The sequence below is a fragment of the Fringilla coelebs genome, assembly GCF_963513975.1.
Source record: "Fringilla coelebs genome assembly, chromosome: 2".
In the NCBI taxonomy this organism is placed as follows: domain Eukaryota; kingdom Metazoa; phylum Chordata; class Aves; order Passeriformes; family Fringillidae; genus Fringilla; species Fringilla coelebs.
The window spans coordinates 105113106-105133550 of record NC_140029.1 but is presented as its reverse complement, the minus strand read 5'-3'; the positions used below and the strand labels follow the sequence as shown (position 1 = coordinate 105133550).

The following is a 20445-nucleotide window of genomic DNA, read 5'->3' as shown; positions in this document are numbered from 1 at the left end:
TTGCCTAGAAAGAAAACTAAAAAGCTTTATTCAATCCTTTTTTAACTCTATTAATTCCAAACACATTGCACAAGAGAGAACATTTGGCTGACATTCAGTTTGTTCATTAGAAAGCAGCTTCCTCCGTGGCCAGCCTTTCTGCACAATCCATAAACCTCACAACAGAGCCCTTTGTAATAGGCAAGGCAGAGGAACTCCCATGAGCCCAGCTTAAAGAGAGGACATACACCTTCATTTTGATGTGCAGAGAGATTGCTGGGAAGAGTTGACTCTGCATTAATATAAAATTGCACATTGAGCAACACAGTGTAAAAACATAAACCAGAGAATATTTCACTTGATATTAACAATTTTGATTCTTTTCCACTGCAGCATTTACAAACATTTTTTTACTGCTTTGTAAAGCCTTTCACTGTGCAGTTAATGCACTGATGTTCAAAGCATCTGTTTTCCTAAGATCCTATATAAAACAAAAAGTAAAACAACAAGACTATTTATTAACAAAACCACAGCATCTCTTTTGAAATATTGTGCTCACTTGGAAATGGGTCTTATTAACAAACAGAACTTACCAATGTTTTCCTCACCAAGATTTACGTGTTTGTTTAGTTTCTCTGTGAGATTGAAATGGCAGCCTAGTTTACATCATTATGCAATGTCTTACTTTCAACATCTGAACTCCATTGCTGTAATTAAAAAATATCAAGCTAATAGATGATGTTTTTGATCCAGTCCACAAACATGGTGACTCGAACATACACTCCTGGTCGCTGGGGAAATGCACACTTTTCTCCAAATGATGTCACACCAACCAAAAACCACTTGTCCCCATCTTCGAATGTCAGAGGGCCCCCTGAATCCCCCTGCAATGACAAATTCAAAAGTTAAAAGTGAACAGTGCCAACTCTCAGGCAGAGCCTGTTTATGATTGCTCATTTTGTACTTTAATCATAGATGCTCTACCCCTGCATGTCCTGAGCACCGGGAAGTGAGATCAATATAAATATTTCCATGTGAAAAAAAAATCTTGATATTATCCATTTCTTTTTTTCTTTATTTTTTAAATTATCTGAGCTTAAGCTGTCATCAGTTTTCCAATACAGGACTTCCATGTAGAAATACCTCAAGAGATTTTTTTTTAAACCTTACTCCTTTTATGTTCAGCCCTTGATATTTCACAAAGCCTGAGTAAATATGGAGGATTTTGTTCAGTTGAATGTATTCAGCCAAAACACAGTTCTATTTTCAGTCACCCCAGAGTTTCCACAGTTTCAATTTTAGAGAACAAAATAACAAGGTTGCCAGAAGAGGTGTTCTTTTCTCCCACCTCCTTTTCAATAGCTTAGCAGACAAAGCATTGTAATAGAGACTGAATTTGATTTAACTTGAGTGGGAATGAGTCAGCCGTGGGTGTCTTGTTTTGATGAGAAAGAAAACAATTACTATTTTTCATTGTCTATCGAGTTAGTTGAACCAGTATTAATTGTGTCTTCTCCAAGCCCTGTGAATGGATCTTTACCAGAGAATTCTGCAAGGACTCAGCCATTAAAATACTTCTGCCCATAACCCTAGGGCATCCCAGGATGTTAAAGGCTGTGACAGAAGCCTAAAGGGGGATTTGCTATCAGGAATCAGTTGTTTATCTTTGCTCATGGCTGGCTGGTCATTGATCACAGTGCTGGTCACTTGTACTCTCTATCAGCCTGTGGTCCTACATGGAATTGTTTTTTGTTTTGGCTTTCTTTTTGTTGTTGTTGTTTTGTTTTTGTTCAGTATAAGGTTCAGAAAGAAAAAGGGAAAGAGGAAAACCATGAGTGGAACGGATATTAGAACATAGAGCAGAAAGGCAGCCTCTCTGAAATACTGCGGTGTCTGCTTGGGAAAGGTCTCCAGAGTCTACAGATTTTGGGGAAAAGCAGCTCTGCTATCTCTCTTTCCCATAATGAAGGATTTCTGAGACTTCAGTCTATTTGGTATTTATTTCTCTGTTGTCTAAGCATGTGCCTCTCTCCTTCATGGAATTACTTAGCAGGAATTATTCAAAGCCTAGTGCAAATAATTCCCAATCCTCATATTTATCTCCTTTCCATGATTGTTTATGCCAAGATGATACACACACACACAAAAAAAAAATTAAACTTTTATCCTGATAAATTATTAAATGGGCAAAGTACCATGAGTAGAAGTTACATTAATGGGCAGGGATTGTTTGGTTTTAATGAGTGGAGGCTCAGGGAGAGTTTTATTCAGTAACTAGATGAGGTTTATGCCTGCAGTGGAAATGAGTTGCTTCTACTTACCTGGCAGGAATCTATTCCTCCCATGTCATATCCTGCACAGAGCATATTCTCAGTAATATTGTACTTTGGCATCATCCATTGCTGGCATTTTTCATTGGAAAGGAGAGGGACCTCTGCTTCTTGCAGTATATTTGAAGAGGGACCTGATGAGAATACAAAGTACATTTACCTGCAGCATTAAATATGTGCATCCCACTGGGAATGCTGATGGTTTTGTCCCTGTTCCAGCATGCTCAGCACGCTCCTGAGCAGCAGGAATCCCTGCCTTACTGCTGTACTACTCAGGCTTATGCCCCTGTAACACAGTCTCTGATTAAACAGGGCTCGTTAACTGAATTCTGTCTTTCATTTTTGTAATGGGACTGAATTTGGTTATAATTGAATCAAGATTACTAAAATCAATGACTATGAACTTGCTGTGGGGAGATCTAAGGGATAATTAAAGGCTAAGGAATATGGGTTGTCAAGTGTTTCCTTACTATTCATTGGGTAACTGGTTATTTGAGGGTTTTAAAAAAAAATTCTTTTATTAATTCCTACCTGAAATTTTAAATGCAATTTAATGTAGAAGTCAATCTATTCAACTGTGGAAGTGAAATGGCATGTTTATTATTTCAGAGAGACTCCAAATCTGGAGCACATGACACACAAACAGAACATACATTTCACACTGCAGTCAGTTTTCTTGACTTCTGGGGAAAATCATTTGCACCTTGTCAGAGAGACTAATCTTCCTCTTCCCCCACCCAATATCTGGAACTGAGATGTACATATTTCATGTCAAGAAAAGTAGTCATCATAACTTGGTGGATGTAAGAAGATTTCTTCATAGCCTAATGAATTTAGATATGCATGTTTTCTCCTAAGAGATATAAGCATCATTTTGCTTCAGAGAAGGAGCAGTGGAACGGGATAGTTATTAAATTTTCATATGGAAGAGTAGCACTCTAAACTATTTGACCTTAGCAGCTCCTGTGGAATATTTCCAAGCAGATGACCCACCTCCATTGCTAACAGCCCCCCAGCCAGCAATGGAGCAGTTAATTCCTGGTGAAAACTGCTGGTCTTTTTCTGGTAGGCAGATAGGTTGTATGTAATCTGTGAATGAGAAACAGGTAATTGATTTCAACCTCTTCCCTGTGTTCAGGTTTTTATGCAGCCATACCAGAAAACATTCATTAATTCAAACCCACTTTTTGCCAAGATATCCAGGAATTACTGAGCAGACTCCCCACCATTCTCATATGCTTAGCACTGTTCTGCATAACAGAATAAATGGGAATAAATGGGTCTTTTGGGAAAACAAAAACTCACCTGTATACTGCACTTTGTGTTGAAGGTGCATCAGAGCAATATCACTGTCTTTTGTTTCCTTCATGTAATGAGGATTTATAATTATTCTGTCGATGTTTTGAACCACTGTGGGAGGCTGTGCTAGGTCTGACTGGCTGTACAAGCCGAGAGCTGCCTGCCAGCGGGATGGCTTCAGCTGTCTCCTGGAAGTTGCAAGGAGAGTATTCACAATTAGGAATGATTAATGGAAGTCTTGAAAAATGTGTATCAGACAAAATGCTGATATCTAGCCTCGTGGTAATCCATAGCATTTGCATGTTTTGTCAAATAAATACAACAGGGTAGATGTGCTCAGAGTTCCGTGAGTATCGCTGTCTTAAACATCCACACTGCAAATATGCGTTGCTGATTTTTTTATGGTGAGCTTATAATGCATTATTTATAATGAATTTATCAGATGGTGGTGCAGAGGAGGAAAATACATTAACTAAATTACCATGGCTTTTTAAACACTATGAAGAATATTGCTGACTGCTGGCAATTAATATTGGTCCCAGTTAGAAAATTGTAATAGAATGTCTAAGGAGTAAGAGGTCTGAGATGCTGGAAATGCTGCAGCTCACAGACTCAGAAAACTAGTCCCTTAGTTTTTAATCTCAGTCAAACAAGATAGGCTAAAGCAAAATATGGCATAATCTGCATTTTTTTTCCTAATCTACACATGCTGGTTTGAGGCTGTGTTCACCAGAGAACTTAAATATTTTCTGGTTTTTAATCAACCACTTTATGGTTTAAAAAGTACATTTTCAGCCTGATTGTTAGACTGAATTGGTTTCTCTTTAACTTTTGGTTTGACATCCAGAGGTTCTTTTGTTCTAAACTATGAGTGTCCAAGTTAAATGTTTAAAAGGTGTGAAACTGCAAGCTTCAATTTAAGAAAATTCAAGCAAAGGCAAAATTAGATTTAGTTGAAAATAGAAAGGTGATTCAAGTGAAAAGGAATTATCAAGGCAATTGTGGATTTATTGTGTGGAAACTAAGGGGGCTTAATGCTTTTCATTTTAGTGCCTTTGTCTGCAATGTAGTGCTTGTCATGCCATGAGTCAGCGTTAGGATTTTGGCATAGCCTCCACTGCCTTACCATTTAGCTATTTGTAGTGAAAGCTCCCCTCTGATTTTGGTTTTGGTGGGGTTTTTTGTTGATTTTTTTTTTTTTTGCCATTCTAGTTTCTATATGTCTTTTACAACATCTATATTTATTGTAGATATTATGGAAGCAAATCCTAGAAAATATTTCAGTATGCATCACTTCTTTGAATGGTACAAATTACACCATAGAGAGGATATCCACTATTGCCTAATCAATGCACATAAATCAAGAGACATTCCAGTGAGGCACAGTAAATCTTGATCAATCCAGGATAATATGTAGGAGGAAGGCTGGGTTTAATTTATGGGATATGATGTCACCTTTTATGCCACTGGTAGAGGGATTCACCTAATTTATGGAGGCCCACAATAATTGCAGATTAAGTACCGATGCTCAATATTAATACCATGCATTTAAAGTACAATTCCTTTTTGTTCAGGAAATGCTGCTTGGTTTCCACAATTCTCTGCATTAAAGTAAGGACTGAGGATTTGCCAGGAAGTAAAGGAGCTTTCAGCTGAGCCTACAAGTGATTCAAAACACAGTAATTAAACCAGGAGTTAGTTGTTAATTTTTCATATCAGTGTCACAATTTGTTCATAATCTGATGCCTCCTGAGTGAATTTGCACATAAAAGAACTTTACCCATAGACACAGTGTGCTGCTGTCACCAGCCACTCGTCACTGACAAGGGAAGCTCCACAAACAGGTTGGAAATTAAAATGGAGTGAAACTATCCAAGGCCAAGCCTCTCTTCTGGCATAATTTCCACCTACAATTCTTGTTCCATTATTCTCAATTACCAGATGTTTTCCACAAGCTGAGATAAAACAAAATAAAATCAGTCAAATAAAAAAATTAAAGGGATCTAGCATATTTTATTAGACTAGTCCACTTTCTTGGAAAAAACAAAGCTTTGTAGAATCTGAACTGCTATTCAAAAATACCGTGGAAAAATGTTTGGATTTTTATAGCTGAAATCAAGATGCAACTGTCTAAGTTGGATTTAGATGTTTTCTTTCCTCAGATCTTCTGGAATTTTTATACATTTATTTTATAAATATTTTCACTACAGATCCCTCTCTAGTGTACACTTAACACTGAAATCAAGTGAAGACTAAATTTTCCTTTGTTTATACCATTTATGAGTATAGCTTTTATAGTCCATTCCCCAACCTTTCCATTCAAGCTATAAACATTTGGCTTTATGGTCTGAACAATTTGATCTGTCTGTGAAATATTCCTGGATTCTGTACTTACACTGAATGTTACATTGCAGATGAACCACCAGGTTGTTCCAACAGTGTTCTCTAGAATGAAAGGGCAATTAAATCACAAGTATCTGCACACCAGATAACTCTGACTGTCAAATATATATACATACACACAGAGAGAAATGTACACAATCATATATATGAAAGTACATTCATTTAGCAATATCAGCCTGTTAAGTATAATAACTAATGCTACATCTTTAAATTATGTTTTTATTATAAGTATACAACATTATATGTTATACAAATTTAAATGTATGTATTCCTCTTCAGTGGGCACTTAATTGATTTATATTACAGAAATAAAAATTGATTCTTCTTGTGTTTTAGGGAAATGGGTCATCTGCCTGAGACTTGCAATAAAGTTATAGCTGCCTATGGTATTTTTTACTACCTTTTGAGGTGTTTCAATACCTTACCACTAGAGATCAGTGTGGCCAAAGAATTTAAGAGATTAGTTTTATGTCCCTGTATCATTTTACTAAGAAAATACTGCTACTGTAAAATAGGTAGTTGCATATGCTAGATTAGAAATTATTTAGCAAATATATAAAGCCAGAGTCTGAAGAGCACAAGACTATAGATCAAAACTGCTCAAGCATTTCTGATACCCAGAGGTTTTAATATTATGTTCATAGTCTGTAATGAATCTGAAACCCTTGGGACAGTGTGCGTGCTAGCAATTCAAATCTGATACACACAGAAATAAGAATGAGGGGAAGATAGAAAACCAAGCTCTGCCAATGGTTTGTTTCAAGTGAGCATTTCCACATTCCATTTGTGAATAGAGTAGGTGAAGGATACTTTAAACATAGTAGGGAATGATGTATCCCTCACTGTGTTTGCTCTAAAGTTTGCTGTCTGCTGTGAGTGAGATGTGACCCGGTAATTTCCCAATGCCACAGAGGGACGTGAAATAAAGTGGGAACTGCAACCACCCACCACCTCCCCAGTTAAACCTTCACTATAGAGGGGTGCAAGTGAGATATTCCTCTGGCCCTGAATAGTCCCACATTGCCATTTTCCACTTCAAGGTAGGTACATAACTTTAAAGCTGTAATTTGAGAAGTGAAAACCATTTTCTGTGACATACATTTTCTGTATCCAAATCCATAACCAGACAAATATTAAGAAACCAAAAACACCTTCTGCATAAACTTCACAGCAACTAAATACTCTTTACCATGATGCCCTCATAAGCTTTCAATGGGGGAGTCAGTGGGTCTTTCATCTAATTCTATGCTTTCTCTTAGGTAGATGCATAAACTACCTGAACTAACAACCAAAGTGTCAATTTGTCCCTGTAATTTTACATTTTCAGTGTAAAGGGAGTTGCCTGTCCCACCACAAGTACCTACTGGTTGGTTGCTTCAGCAGAAATTACTTCATTTGCCTCTGCTTTCTCATCTTTGTGGAGCAAGCTCCCAGCAGGAGAAGCATTTCCTTGCCTGCACTTCAGCCCAACAGTTCTCAGCTGCCTCTTGGTCGGCACAGGAGTGGCCAAAAAGCACCAGAGGCATGTGCTGAACGCCCTCCTCTGTGCCTCTCTGAGTGTCAGCTGTCAAGCAGCACGCCAGGCAGAAATCTGGACTAGTTAGGATGTTTGTGATCTTCACTTAGAACTGGCAAAAACAATTAGTCCCTGTGGAATGTGCTCACATGTATCTAAAAGGCAGGATCTGGGGCTCTTACAGAGCTATCCTGCCAAAAATCACATTACCTAAGGGCACCAGAGAATTCTTTTGCTGTCTCTGTCACTGCAGATTTCAAATCCTATTATATGTGCCCTCCTTTGTTTTAATGATGGATGCACTTGAATCAAAAAAAAAACAAAGGCAATGCGAGAAATGCATTTTATAATTGGATTACCAGTTAATGAATTCAGTTGCTTAAAATATCATATCTGTGTGATCTTTCTAGCATTCATTATATGTAGAAAAACCACGTGTGAATCTGCAGTAGCGTCACCCTGCAAAACGATTCCTATCAGCTGTCCAGGTGAAACATGGGAGAAGACACCTATTTCTGCAACAGAAATACAACTAAGATAAATGAACTTATTCCATTTCTTCCTGCTTTTATCACTTTTAGTGTTTAATAGGTATTAACAAAATACATCTTTAAATTATTACTGCTCTTCAAGATGTCTTGTGGCAATGCTGGTTTAGACATTCACTCAAGAAAAAAATTAATATTCCATTGATATTCCATTAGTTTAAGGTACTTTCACCACCCATGAGAATGATAAATGTTTGGGGCTAACAGAGTATAATTAGAACATAAAATGTATAACTTTTAGGGTTGGTTTTGTGTAGACAAAATAATAGACCATAGAAAATTAAGACATGTCTCTTGCTTTGTCACTATGTGGTATGTTTATTAAGGGAAACTGAAAGAACATGGACTCTTGCTGTCCTCAACATTGTTTCAGCATTTTAGCAATTAGACAGTAATTTTATGGCTCAATGTCCTGGTAGAAATCCAGAAAAAATATACAGTAAAGCCTCTTATAAACAGAAAAGAGTAATTGAAGTCATTACAATTCTTTAAACTGATGATGGCAAGCCTTTCTGCTTGGGAGTTGTAAATCCCACCATTTCCTGAAGATGTAATCCTGGGCTAATATCACATTTTCATTTAATCTACAAGAAATTATCAGTTTCTAGTACCCTTCAGAATCCCTTCAGCAGTTATTTGGACTGAGAAAGGTTAGAATAGAATCAAATTCTGAGCATCATGTCATCTAATGATTCACTTGTAAAGGTGGAGACAAATCCATAAGTCATTTTTTGAGTGGGGATAGTTTGTTTAAATATAGATTCCTGACTGTGGATGGCTTAAATTAGCAATCCTCACTGTGTCCAAAGCCTTTATCAATAAAGACTATAGAGTGTGACTCATCATATTTCCAGACATGCCTTGATGGATCACATTTTGGAGGGTTTATCTTTCTCTGCTGATTACAGAGAGAACCTACTTTGACAACTACTCTATAACTATGGGTGAATGTCACTCCTTCCTAATTGTTCTATATTATATATAGGTAGTCTTAATTCTACTATATTATATACTCATAATTTAGAGATTTCTAGATAAGAAATATTTTCATAGAAGAGCATATCATTTCCACAGTAAATAGATAGAGATGTCAGTTAGGATTTGAGCTATATATTAGTGCATAAATAATCACCACAACACTTAAAGACATCATTTGTATGAGGAAGAAACCCCACTGTACTCACCTTTTTGTAAAAATTAGGCTGTGGTTACCTCCTTTGGTGATGGTGACAAATGGGCCATCTCCAGTGAATAATACAGCTGATGACATATTAGCATCCCTGGGACAAAAAGACACATGCATATTTTTAGATATATACCTTATTCCACCAGTGGAGTAATATTTGGGAAATGATTATGGTGATAGAATAAACAACAGCTTTTGATTTTTTTAATTTCTCCTCAAATAATGACCCTTTAGCAGGGGATTTTTGAGGCTTGAAACTCATTCGGATTAAAATGTGTCTCTTACTTCCAGTCTTACATCTTATTCTAAGATTTCTAATGCTACATTAATATTGAAAGGAATATTAATAGTTCTTTTGACAGCAGTAAATATTTAGTTTGGTTTTTCTGTGCCACAAGGAAGGGTTTGAAATACCAGTTCTTAAATATATGGAGCTAGAAATTAGTGCACCAAACAGGGCAGTAAAAGCTGAACCTTGGGGTATCACAGTCTTGCTTTTTTGAGGGGTGCAGTTATACTATATTGTCTAGGAAAAAAATGAAATTATATTTTGTATAATGAAGAATCTAATGGAGTAAAAAAAACCGTTAATTTTCACCTCATAGATCTGTTGAAATCAGAGGGGCTGTGAAATAAGTCAATAGTGTCATGTTTGCTATTGATCAAGAGTGGGGTGTATTTGTAGAGTCACAGAATCACAGAACAGTTTGGGCTGGATGGCACCTTTAAAGGTCACGTAGTCAATTTAAAGGAATCAATTAGTCTATTCATTGACTAACTTTCTTTTTTTTTTTTTTGGTAGCAATGGCTTTTTGAACTAAGAATTCTGCATACTATTGGTGAGACAAATTGTTTTGAGATTTAGAACCCCTATCCAGATTTACTTTATAGTCCATTCTGCATCATGCATTTCGTGATACTTCATATGACCACTTTGGAACACATATCTATGAAACATATTTGCTTTCCCTTGAGGAAGCATGGGCAATAAAGATAGCTGTGGTTAGGCTGAATAATTTTTGGGGGGATGACAACGTCCCATCTGGCTCTTTAACCTTAAACATCTCGGAGCAAGAAGGGAACCATTTGTTTCCTACACAAGGAGCACCTGCAGGTTTAATGCACAGGGAGCACCTGCACTGTGCCTTCTCTTCAAATGCAGTAAATCTCACTCTCCAGGGCAGGATGAAGTCTGGAATCTGCCTGCAAATCTGCTGTGTGTGAAGTAAAGAGGTGTTCAACAACCCTGCTGTGCCACCAGGAGAATTGTATGATCCACCTGCTGGAAAAGTCACTACTGCTGCATTTCTCAGCCTGGAAGTGCTTTTAGACAGTCTGAGAGAGCAGTAAAGTGCAGAGCCAGGTAGGCAGAGTCAAACTCTATAATGAGGAACTTTGCTGAGACCAGCAAAGTATTCCCAGGAACTAATTTCCTTCTAAAGATTGTTGCAAGTTCATGAAGAAAATAGAATGAAGGGTTGCAGAGTAAAGCCTGAAACCTCTCACTCTTGTTGGACTTTTTAAGGTGTGATAAAATTGCCAGGTCTACCCCCATTCCTGGGTACAATTTAGCAAAGACCCAGCTGGCTCTGGTCCCAGGGAAACAGGATTGTTTTGCATCTGCACAATGCAATGGTGCAAAGCTCAGTGTGTGATTTTTCTTGGTTCCAGGAAATAAGATGCTGACAACAGATTTTAGCAGTGCTGTCAGATGCACACAGCTACAAGTGCAAACTGAGCAAAGGATTATTTTCAGGTTTCTCCAGAGCATCAGTTTGTTCCTCTTGCAGCCCAGACTCATGAAGAAGATTTGTAAATTGTTTGCCTAAGGTGTATTTTGTAGGTGCACAATAAGCATGTCCCCAGACTGGCTTCTTGTTTGGTAAAAATCACAAATGCAACAGTCACATATTTGGAAAATGGAGACAAAAGGATTCACACTGAGATTTACTGGAACCCATGAGGAACATTGCACTTTGTAGCCCAGGAACATAAATAATCAGGATATGATACAGGACTCCTATCAGCTCAGTCCTTTTCATAAATTAAACAGAAAGTGAGACTAGCAAATGTATAAGCAATTAATAGTAAAACTAAATTGTCCTAGATGAACTTTAGCCTGTCTTTCTAATAAAACATGATTCTAGGTAGTAATTCAGTGTAATTCAGCATGAGCTACAGCCTACTCAGGACCTGCTATTGCAAACATAAATATAGGCACACCCATATGAGAATTTTGTCCTATGCTGTAACTGCAGTAGCACCCAGGTTACAAAAGTGTGATACAAGTTAGGTTTAATTTTTTTTCCTAGAAAATGTATGTAATAAACTGAATATGTAATAAACTGAGAAGTGGAATTATAAAAAATAACTAGGAAACTTGATAGGAACTCTTTGAGCAATTGCACCTGAGTAGTTTATAGAGACACCCTGAAAGATATTGCTGCAGAATGTTATGGAGGAAAAAAAGCATTAACTAATATTTAAAAGTTAGAATGCCATGGAAGGCAAAACTTGTTGAAGCTTATCAAATATGTCAATTAAATCAGTAGACCACAAAATTACTTCTGTCCAGAAGGGAAAGGAGGCAAACAGGGGCAGAAAGAATCAGAGGAAGAAGGCCACTGGCCGCTCTAAGGAACAAGGTATTTGACCAGAAGCGCATTTAAACACAGTTTGTATGTTCTTACATGTATGCATACATAAATTACAGACAGGATCTCTGCATGTAGCTACCTGATTTTTATGTAAACTCAGTACTCACCCAAAGGAAAAAAGTAAAAAAACCAATAAACCAGCAGACATTCATCCAATTAGAAGCATTTCTGAAATAACACTTGGATATTTTTCTAAGTCATTCTAACTCTGTGATTGCTGCAATTAATTTATCAGAAGGGGATTTTTAAGCATCTTTCTTTGGTCACAGACCAAAATAATGAATTGCAAGCTCAGAATTTAGTTTGATTATTAGTTGGGTGAGTGACATTCCCTAAAAACTTCAGGAAAACTAATTATTATTTAGTGGATGGAAGTGGAGTAGCACGTGATGTAAGTAAGGCCAAAATTTAGGCCATAAATTTTACCACAGATTGAAAAATGCAACACCCTGCGCTCTACAATCCCCATGTTTCCCCTGAAAATTCTTCTGAACAGGGACTAAAGGCAAATCTATTTTTCTGCCATATACTTCCCTACTCCATCTCTGCTCCAAGTCTACCTCAAAATTCCATTCTACCTAGCAGAATTCTAGAATTCCATTCTATTCCAGCAGAATATCCAAGTGATGATCTCTGCTGGGAATGATCAGCAGCACAACAAAAGCAGAGAAGCCAAGGCTGCTGTTGGCTCCAGCTTTACTCTTGAGCCATGCTTATGAAAGTGAAGATGTAAATGATGACATAAAGTGATAAAAGGGTGATGCATCCACAACACTTTCCCAGTGTTCTCCAATATGTATCCTCATGCCCAACCTGCCATGTTCAGAGTCATCAATCCTGTGCTGAATGTCATCAAGACAGGGTTTGCCACATTCTCAAATTTGTTGGCACACCAAGCACTCCACTTGACAGATACATTTGCCATTTCTTTGGAGAGTACACCAGTGAAATGAGGAGGAAAATGCCAATACACACTCAACAAATCTGCAAACAAGTCACAAAGGATGATGAATATTTATCACTCACCCCAACCCCAGCAGCTGGCAAACACTGTCTGAAATCTCTCCACTCCAATCGTCTGCACATGCCAGGTGCCACGTCCTCCCAGCCCTGGCCTGTACCAGCCCCTCGGTGCTCAGAGAGCCATTGAGTAACCTCACTGCAGAACAAAATGGGCACAAGCATTTTAGATAGGTGGCAAACTACTGTCCTCCCCCACCCCAAGCAAACAGAAATGTAATATAGAGAGATTTATTATTGCCAATGAAGAACACAAAAAATGTTAACATGCTTTGCAGAGGTAATAAACCCAGCATCTCCAGGATGTTGTGCTCCCACAGGAAGGAAATGCTATTGTTATTTCCTATATTTCTGCCACAGGAGAGTTTCATACCTTGTATTCTGCAAATGTCTAAGAAACAGGCAATAAACAGTACATTTTCCATTAACTCTAAACAATGCATTTTTTCTTAGTCAGCATTATATAATTTCCAAATAATGAGTGAAGCCTTAGTTCCATGATGCTCAGTAATACTGACTGGAAATAAGGTTAAAATTCTTGTTGACCAAAAAAAAAAAAAAAAAAAAAGAAGATTTCCAGTTCCAATTGCTACGGTTTTGTTGCAGTTTTGGTTAAAACATTCATACTAATAATTAAAGTTCACTCAAAACCCAGTCCTTCTATAAAAACTTTTCCTGAAAGAAAACATTCAGAACAAGAATTCAGAAACTCATTGACTTATTGGTGAAATATCTTATGCTATTGGCATAGCGACTAAGGAAGTTGGACTGTATGGCCAACAGAATCTCATGTATACACATGTATATAAAATAAGAATTTTATTATATAACCTCAAATTTATAGATAATAATGTCAATAGAGTCTCATATAAGACATGGCAGCTACAGCTGTATTTTAGGCAGATTACATGTATTGCCATTGGGAAGCAGAGGAAAGCATGCAATGCACTGACATTTATTGTTTTCCAAAATATATATTTTTTATAAATCTTACTTGTGCAAAATATTTTTTTCCACCAAAATGCTTTCAAAAAGAGTACTCACCACAGTAATTAAAACATTTATATTTTTAGAAATGCCTCTGTGACACCTGGAGTGCATGAATGAAAGAGGTGATTTACACTACACTGATTAATTAATTGCTGGTAAATTTTAGATTAAATTAAATTAATTTTTTGAGCTTCCTAAACATCTTGGTATTGTATGCATGGAGAGGTTTCTCCAAATTACTTTTGACACCTCTCTTCTTGACAGAACTTCAACTATAAGTCCTTTTCCTTTCTTCTCATCAGATCCATGTTCTTCTCCAAATATATTATTGGTAAGGAATAATAAAGTCATTGAGGGTCCAACAGCTGCTTAATTCAGATATCATATATTTTAGAATTTTGGCATTTCTTTGCAGTCCCTGGAAGTTTCAGAAGTTGGAAGATTTGAAAAAACAGTTTGTCTAGTTCAAGTTGCCACTTCTGATAAGTCATTGAAATTGGTTTCAGGAAAATGTGCAAGGTTTTTGGACACTGGAAAGACTCAATGTGAGAGTTTCTAATTGAATTTTCATTTTCTTTTAAGACACAGATCGATTTAGCCAAAGTTTGGATTAAATGGGTTTTTGGAAACAAATCTCCCAGGCTTTTCATGTGAGGTAATTTGTTATGAAGTAATAGACAATCAGTGGCAAAATAAATCTTTGGGAAAATGTACGTCATGTTAATGTAGGTGATGGTTTTCTTGTTCAGATCTTCGTCAGCAATGACTGGAAAAATAAATTCAAGTTTCCTTTGGTTAAGAAGAAACTGAAGAGAATTTTATTCTATGCATTTTAAAGGAAGAATATGTTTGCAACAAAATAGCCAATGGCACGAATTTGAAGAATGAATCTGTGTCTTCAGATATCTATCTATCTATCTATCTATCTATCTATCATCTGTCTGTCTATCATCTATCTATCTACATGTATTTGCATATGTAAATATGTATATCTTTATATATATGCATATAAAAAATGTTGAAATCTACGGACTGTCAGCACACACCTAAAAACATATCTGATCCTTAGTAGAGCTCTTTAAAACAGAGGAATTGTGCTAAGTTTAAGACCACTTTTAAATTTTCTTTAGCTCTCCAAAGTAGGTTGTCAGAAAGAACAGTTTAACTGCTGCGTTAGGCCAAACATGACTTTACCATTAGTCCTACGTTTAAATTATTGTTGTAAAGAATCTTATTTCCCTGCTGTGTAAAATGAATTAATATACTGTACACATGCATTTTGGAAAGAACCACTTTACCAGAGAGGTAAGGAATAGCAGTGAACAATGGATGCTGCTTTTGAAGCTGTTCCATCCATTCACCCTGTGGAGTCCAGGTGGGCTGGAGGGGGGTGCTGTGTGTTATAGTTTGGCTTCACAGCCACAAAACTATTTGGGAATTTCCACCAAGAACATGTTTATCCTCTACACTGCACTGCAGATTTTTTACTGCTGTGAAACTCTAATTAATTACAGCAAAACCCAGTATAATTTGAAAATACAAAATGAATACAGAAGAAAAGCATATATTGATTTTTCATTTAATTTTGAGGCCGTTATAAACAATTCACAGAGAAGCTTCCTACCTTTTCCGGAGTTCTTCACCAGATTCCATGCACTATCTCAGAAAAGTGACTGTTTTGCTGGCCCTGACAAACTCAGTGAGGTACTGCTGTGCAAATTGGCATGGCCTGTGGGCTACATCAGCTGAGCTTCTGTGGCTGTTTTCCTAGGCAATTCCTGCCAAATACGCATGGCTTGGGTTTGATACCAGGAAAAATGTCTTCACCAAAAGCCATGCTAAGTATGGCAACCTGTGAAGTGGTGGAGTCACCATCCTTGGAAGGATTTAAAAGATGTGGAGTTCACTGATAAGCCATGAGGGACATGGCTTATCAGTGAATTTAGCAGTGCTGGATTAATGGTTGGACTCCATGATCTTAATAATCTTTCCCAACCTAAATTAGTCTATGATTTCTTTGTACGAAGGAAACCTTACTGCATTTTGCTTCGTCAGAGCCATCTTCACACTGAGGAATGCTGTCACACAGGTTCTGCAATGGGATGCATTTCCCACTACCACACTGATGCTGATCAACTGTGCAAGGCCCTGAAGGGAAACAAGAGAGGAAAATTAATCTGTAGTTGTGAGGAAGGTTGATGTTAACAGGAGATCTTACAGTTCACCTGAAGAAAACTCTGTAGATAGTATGAAGAGCCTTTGATTTTCTTTTCTCTCAATTTCCATCCATCTCACTTTCAAAAGAAAGATAATTTTCAGATAAATAGAAGATAATTAAGAATAAAATCTGTGGTACTCTGCCTTATACTTTGTGCTCTAGTTAGTGTTGCTCAGTTAGTAGTGTTCTTCCATTGCAAGTGATAAACATGGGAGTGAAAAGTCAAATCCTGTCAAAAGTGACTAATGATTTCAATTTTCAAATGTTCAGCACTTTCACAAATTTTAGAGACCTTAAGCTCTGTCAAATCAAGCATATGAGCAAAGAGGCAATGAGAGCTGAGAGTCTCCTTCTGAAATGTATTTGTTGGGAAAGGTGGAAGAAATAAAAGTAAATGGAATGGATGGGGAAAATGTTCATAAAAGTAGGATTAAGCTACTTCAGAATCAGTTATACAATAAAAACAAAAGAGAGAAAGAGTAAATGTAAAATTATAATTCTTTCTGTGGCCAAGGTGTATTTTTAATGGCTTCATCTGTAGTACAGGAAATATACCGGCATAAACTTAAATTAAAAATTTGTTTACTTTACCTTCCTGGACATACTGACAGAAATATTTAATTATCTAGGAGTCTTACTTAAAACAAGATAATTGCTTTACTTCTTGAATTTTTATATTATAAAAAGGGTCATTCATCAATCAGCATGGTTTGTACCAAATGAAAGCAGAAGAATATGGTTTATAAAAAGCTTGAACCAGATTTTCACACATTCAATGTCCATAACTAATGACAGATATTACACAGAACTTAGTTCTTAATTGAAAGTGTTTTTATTATATTGCATCCTGCCAAAAATTATTTCTGTTCAAATAATTCTTACTTTTCCAAAAAACCAGTATTTCATAGAAAAAATAAAACACAAAGATAAATCTGATTTACTTTTAAAGTTAATTTATTTACTGACAATCCTTTTGTCCTTAAGCCTGCATGCTAATGATATTAGTCTCTCTCCTTTGGCTGCAAAGATCATGAATAAGCATAATTCTTTTGCAAATGGAACATTTAAAATATATTTAACCAGAACTGGCAATGGCAACTCTGAGAATTCTGCCTTGCTAAGCTTAATTTTAATTTTACAAAGTATGGGTAAGGCTGGCCCAGCAAAGATGCTGAACCAGCTAAAAAAGAAAAGGCAGAGAGTTGTTGGACTGAACAAATGTGATTGAGAAGGCAGAACAAGAAGCAGCAAAATTGTCATTTGGACATTTAAACTAACATCTCAGTCTAGCACAGTGGGATTAAACAGAGTTTTATAAATGTAGACCAAAGGTTAAGATTTAAAAAAATATTAATAAAAGTAATATTATTGTTACTACTATGAATCTGTGAAAAATCTGCCACTGGCTAAACAAGCTGGGAGAAGCTTGCTATTTCTGAGAGTTAAAATAAGAAAAAGAGCCTAGATCCTTGTTGACTTTCTGTTCAGGTGAGTGCATGGTACTTCACACATCTCTCAATACATACTGTGTTTTCTTTCTCTGTTTTTCTCCTGTCAGACTTCCACAGAAGTAATACAAAGCCTCTAATTAATTCAGTCAAGTTGTGGCCTAGAGTTTGTATAATTATTTGTCCTGCTAAGCATATTACTGTTCCATGTAATTTGCATTATGCTTCATTCTGCATATTTTGGTGAGTTGATTGCTGAATTATGAGTGACAAGTCTAATTGCAATCCCCAAGAAATCCCCAAGAAAATCAAGAGCCTTTCAGAAGGGATCTGGCTGGAACCAGAAACACTGGTGTGTAAATATCCAAGAGACTAGCTCTTCTCAGATTATTCACACATTGAAGACCAAATTTTTAAAGATGCAAGAAGGACCATAGTACAAATAAATATTGATCAGAGTTACCACGTAGAGTTTTCTCTTCTAGTGCATGTTATCAATAGTAAATATTTTACAAATGCATTTAAACACCTTTTAATGGCACACTGAAATTATTTTAAAAGTAATGGTTTTTCCTTTTTATTTTTGGGTTGGGTTTTCTTTTTCTTTTTTTTTTTCTTTTTTTTTTTGTTTTTGTTTTTGTTTATTTTTTTTTTTTTAATAGGGAATAGTTACTATTTGCCTTCTTAACATCTAAAAAGATTTTGGTCAAAATAATGAGTCAATTTTCCGCATAATATCAAAGAGTTGCACATGATCTTGACATTGCTCCAATTACACTAAGAAATAAACCCATCACTTTTCCTGCCAGGAAATGTAAAGTACAGATGAGTAACCAGCCTTTTTCCTTTAACATTTGCATTTTTCTACTGAGCAAGTGCTGAGAGTCACTTTGCCCTCTCAGCACTTTTTCTGTTTTCTCTAATACATTTGGCCAGTGGTTTAACCTCTTAAATGCAAAGGTTCAGATGCTTACTGAGATGGTAGCCAGTAGTGAAGTTTGCAAGAAATCCCTTCCTGGTTGAAGACTTGTCTGTCCGGAGGATCACTGTCATCTGGTTTGTTGTAGAGAAGACATCTGGCAGTGGGCCTTTGTCTGTGTAGACAGCTATTCACCAGGAAAACATGAGTACATTCAACCTATTTGGTTTGCATGTATTTCAAAATATTCAAAAGCACCACAGGGATATAGCTGCTCCCCCAAGCCCAACTCAGATTGCTCTCAGACCTCAACACCAGATTTGAATAATCAGCACAGAGTAATAAAGTTTAGCTAAGAGATTTTCCATCTGTTTGTCCACACACATAAACAGTCTGATTCACTGAGAAGTTAATTTCACACGGATTGCATGGAGAGCTGAGTGTGTGCAAATGTTTTGGAAACCTGATGTCACATAAAGTATGCTTTCTCAATTTTTTTCTCTGGATTTCCTCTGAAATGAGGCCCAAAAAAATGCGAATGAAATGAGAGGAATTTAATTTCCATGATATTATATCCATCACTTTGCTCCAGCTGTCTGATTACATCCATTTTAATACCCACTGCTGCTACTTGCCCAAAAGTAAGGAATCTGGTCCTCTGCCATCTCTGATTTCAACAACATCATAAATATTTTCCAGATCAAAAACCTGAAAATGAAGTTGGATGTTTTTTCCATTTTCAGCATTCAAGTACCACACACCTGGAAAACAGTAATGCACACACACACACACATACAAATCACCTTTTCAGTAGTTACATTTACTGTGCCATTTTCCTGTTGAAGGGCTTTGGGAGGGGAAAAAATATCTTAAATTGTTAATGATCACCCCAAAAAATTAGGACATTTAAATTCTGTATTTAAAACCTGTGAAGATCCAAAATTCTATAGTTTCTCATTCTTAAAACATTTTTCAAAACTAATTTTAGACTTCTACAACATATACACGTGTAAAATCATTCATGTCAGGTGTGAGTTTCCCCAAGGTGGTAAATCTCATTCTTTTCTGACAATGACAATGTGACAAATAGTCTTGTCACTTAAGTCTCATTTGAGAGTAAGATAGTTTTATAATCAGTCACAGAAGCCTGTCTTTGAAGTTAAAATAGCTCTTTGCTTCTGTTTAGCCTACACTCTCTCATATTTAATCTGAGTGTGGATACTATAAAAATCTCGTAAAGAAAGTTTAAAAAAATAAAAAAAAAATGGAGTGAAAAGTACTTTCTCACTAGCAGGAATCTCATTTGGGAACTTGTGGAATGAATCCTGGAAATGTGAGCCATATCTCAAGCAGAACAGAAACACAAAATGACAACTCTTATGATTACCATCCCAGCACAATTCTCCAGAATTGAAGGGATAAATAATTAAAGTTTCATTAAGAAGCAATGACAGAGCTCCCTTCCTTGCTCTATCCATCAGCAAGGCATAGTGAACCACCTTGAAGCATTCACTTTTGCCAGCTCTCATTTAATCTAAATCAAGTAACATCAGTGGAATAAAATCTTCTCACTATGTTAAGAAACATTCAATAAAGAGAGGATTCTTTACAAAATGCATGCACATATTCTTTGCCTCTAGAAAATTTCATCTACTTAACAGTAGAAGTGATGATATTAACCTGGCATATACACCAGGTTATGGTAAAATGGGGACTTTCATCACCTTATGTGCGGCTGCATTGACACAAAGACATTTGACATAAGAGGCAGGATGGAATTGGCCTGTCTGGACCTGTTCCATTGGAATTATGCTCGTCTTCATCCCTTTTTAATCAGCTGGCACTTGCTTCCTTAGCTTCTGCTCAGCACCACATAGAATGCAGTTAAAAGATCCCACTGAATACACCTTAGATCTTTTTTGTTTGTCTGTT

At 36.6% G+C, this 20445-nt stretch overlaps 1 protein-coding gene across 1 annotated transcript in view; it reads right to left on the bottom strand.

Moving 5' to 3' along the window:
- Positions 1-707: 707 nt before the first annotated feature.
- Positions 708-20445, bottom strand: part of TMPRSS15 (transmembrane serine protease 15) — a gene marked incomplete at both ends in the record, with an annotated part of 130215 nt that continues 110477 nt past the window's right edge. The window contains 11 exons of the mRNA XM_084201066.1: positions 708-863; positions 2301-2443; positions 3303-3398; positions 3615-3796; positions 5389-5563; positions 6004-6053; positions 9260-9355; positions 12945-13077; positions 15966-16076; positions 18569-18700; positions 19149-19274. Of these exons, the coding sequence (XP_084057192.1) occupies positions 708-863; positions 2301-2443; positions 3303-3398; positions 3615-3796; positions 5389-5563; positions 6004-6053; positions 9260-9355; positions 12945-13077; positions 15966-16076; positions 18569-18700; positions 19149-19274 (1400 nt within the window). The remainder of the gene's footprint in view (positions 864-2300; positions 2444-3302; positions 3399-3614; positions 3797-5388; positions 5564-6003; positions 6054-9259; positions 9356-12944; positions 13078-15965; positions 16077-18568; positions 18701-19148; positions 19275-20445) is intronic.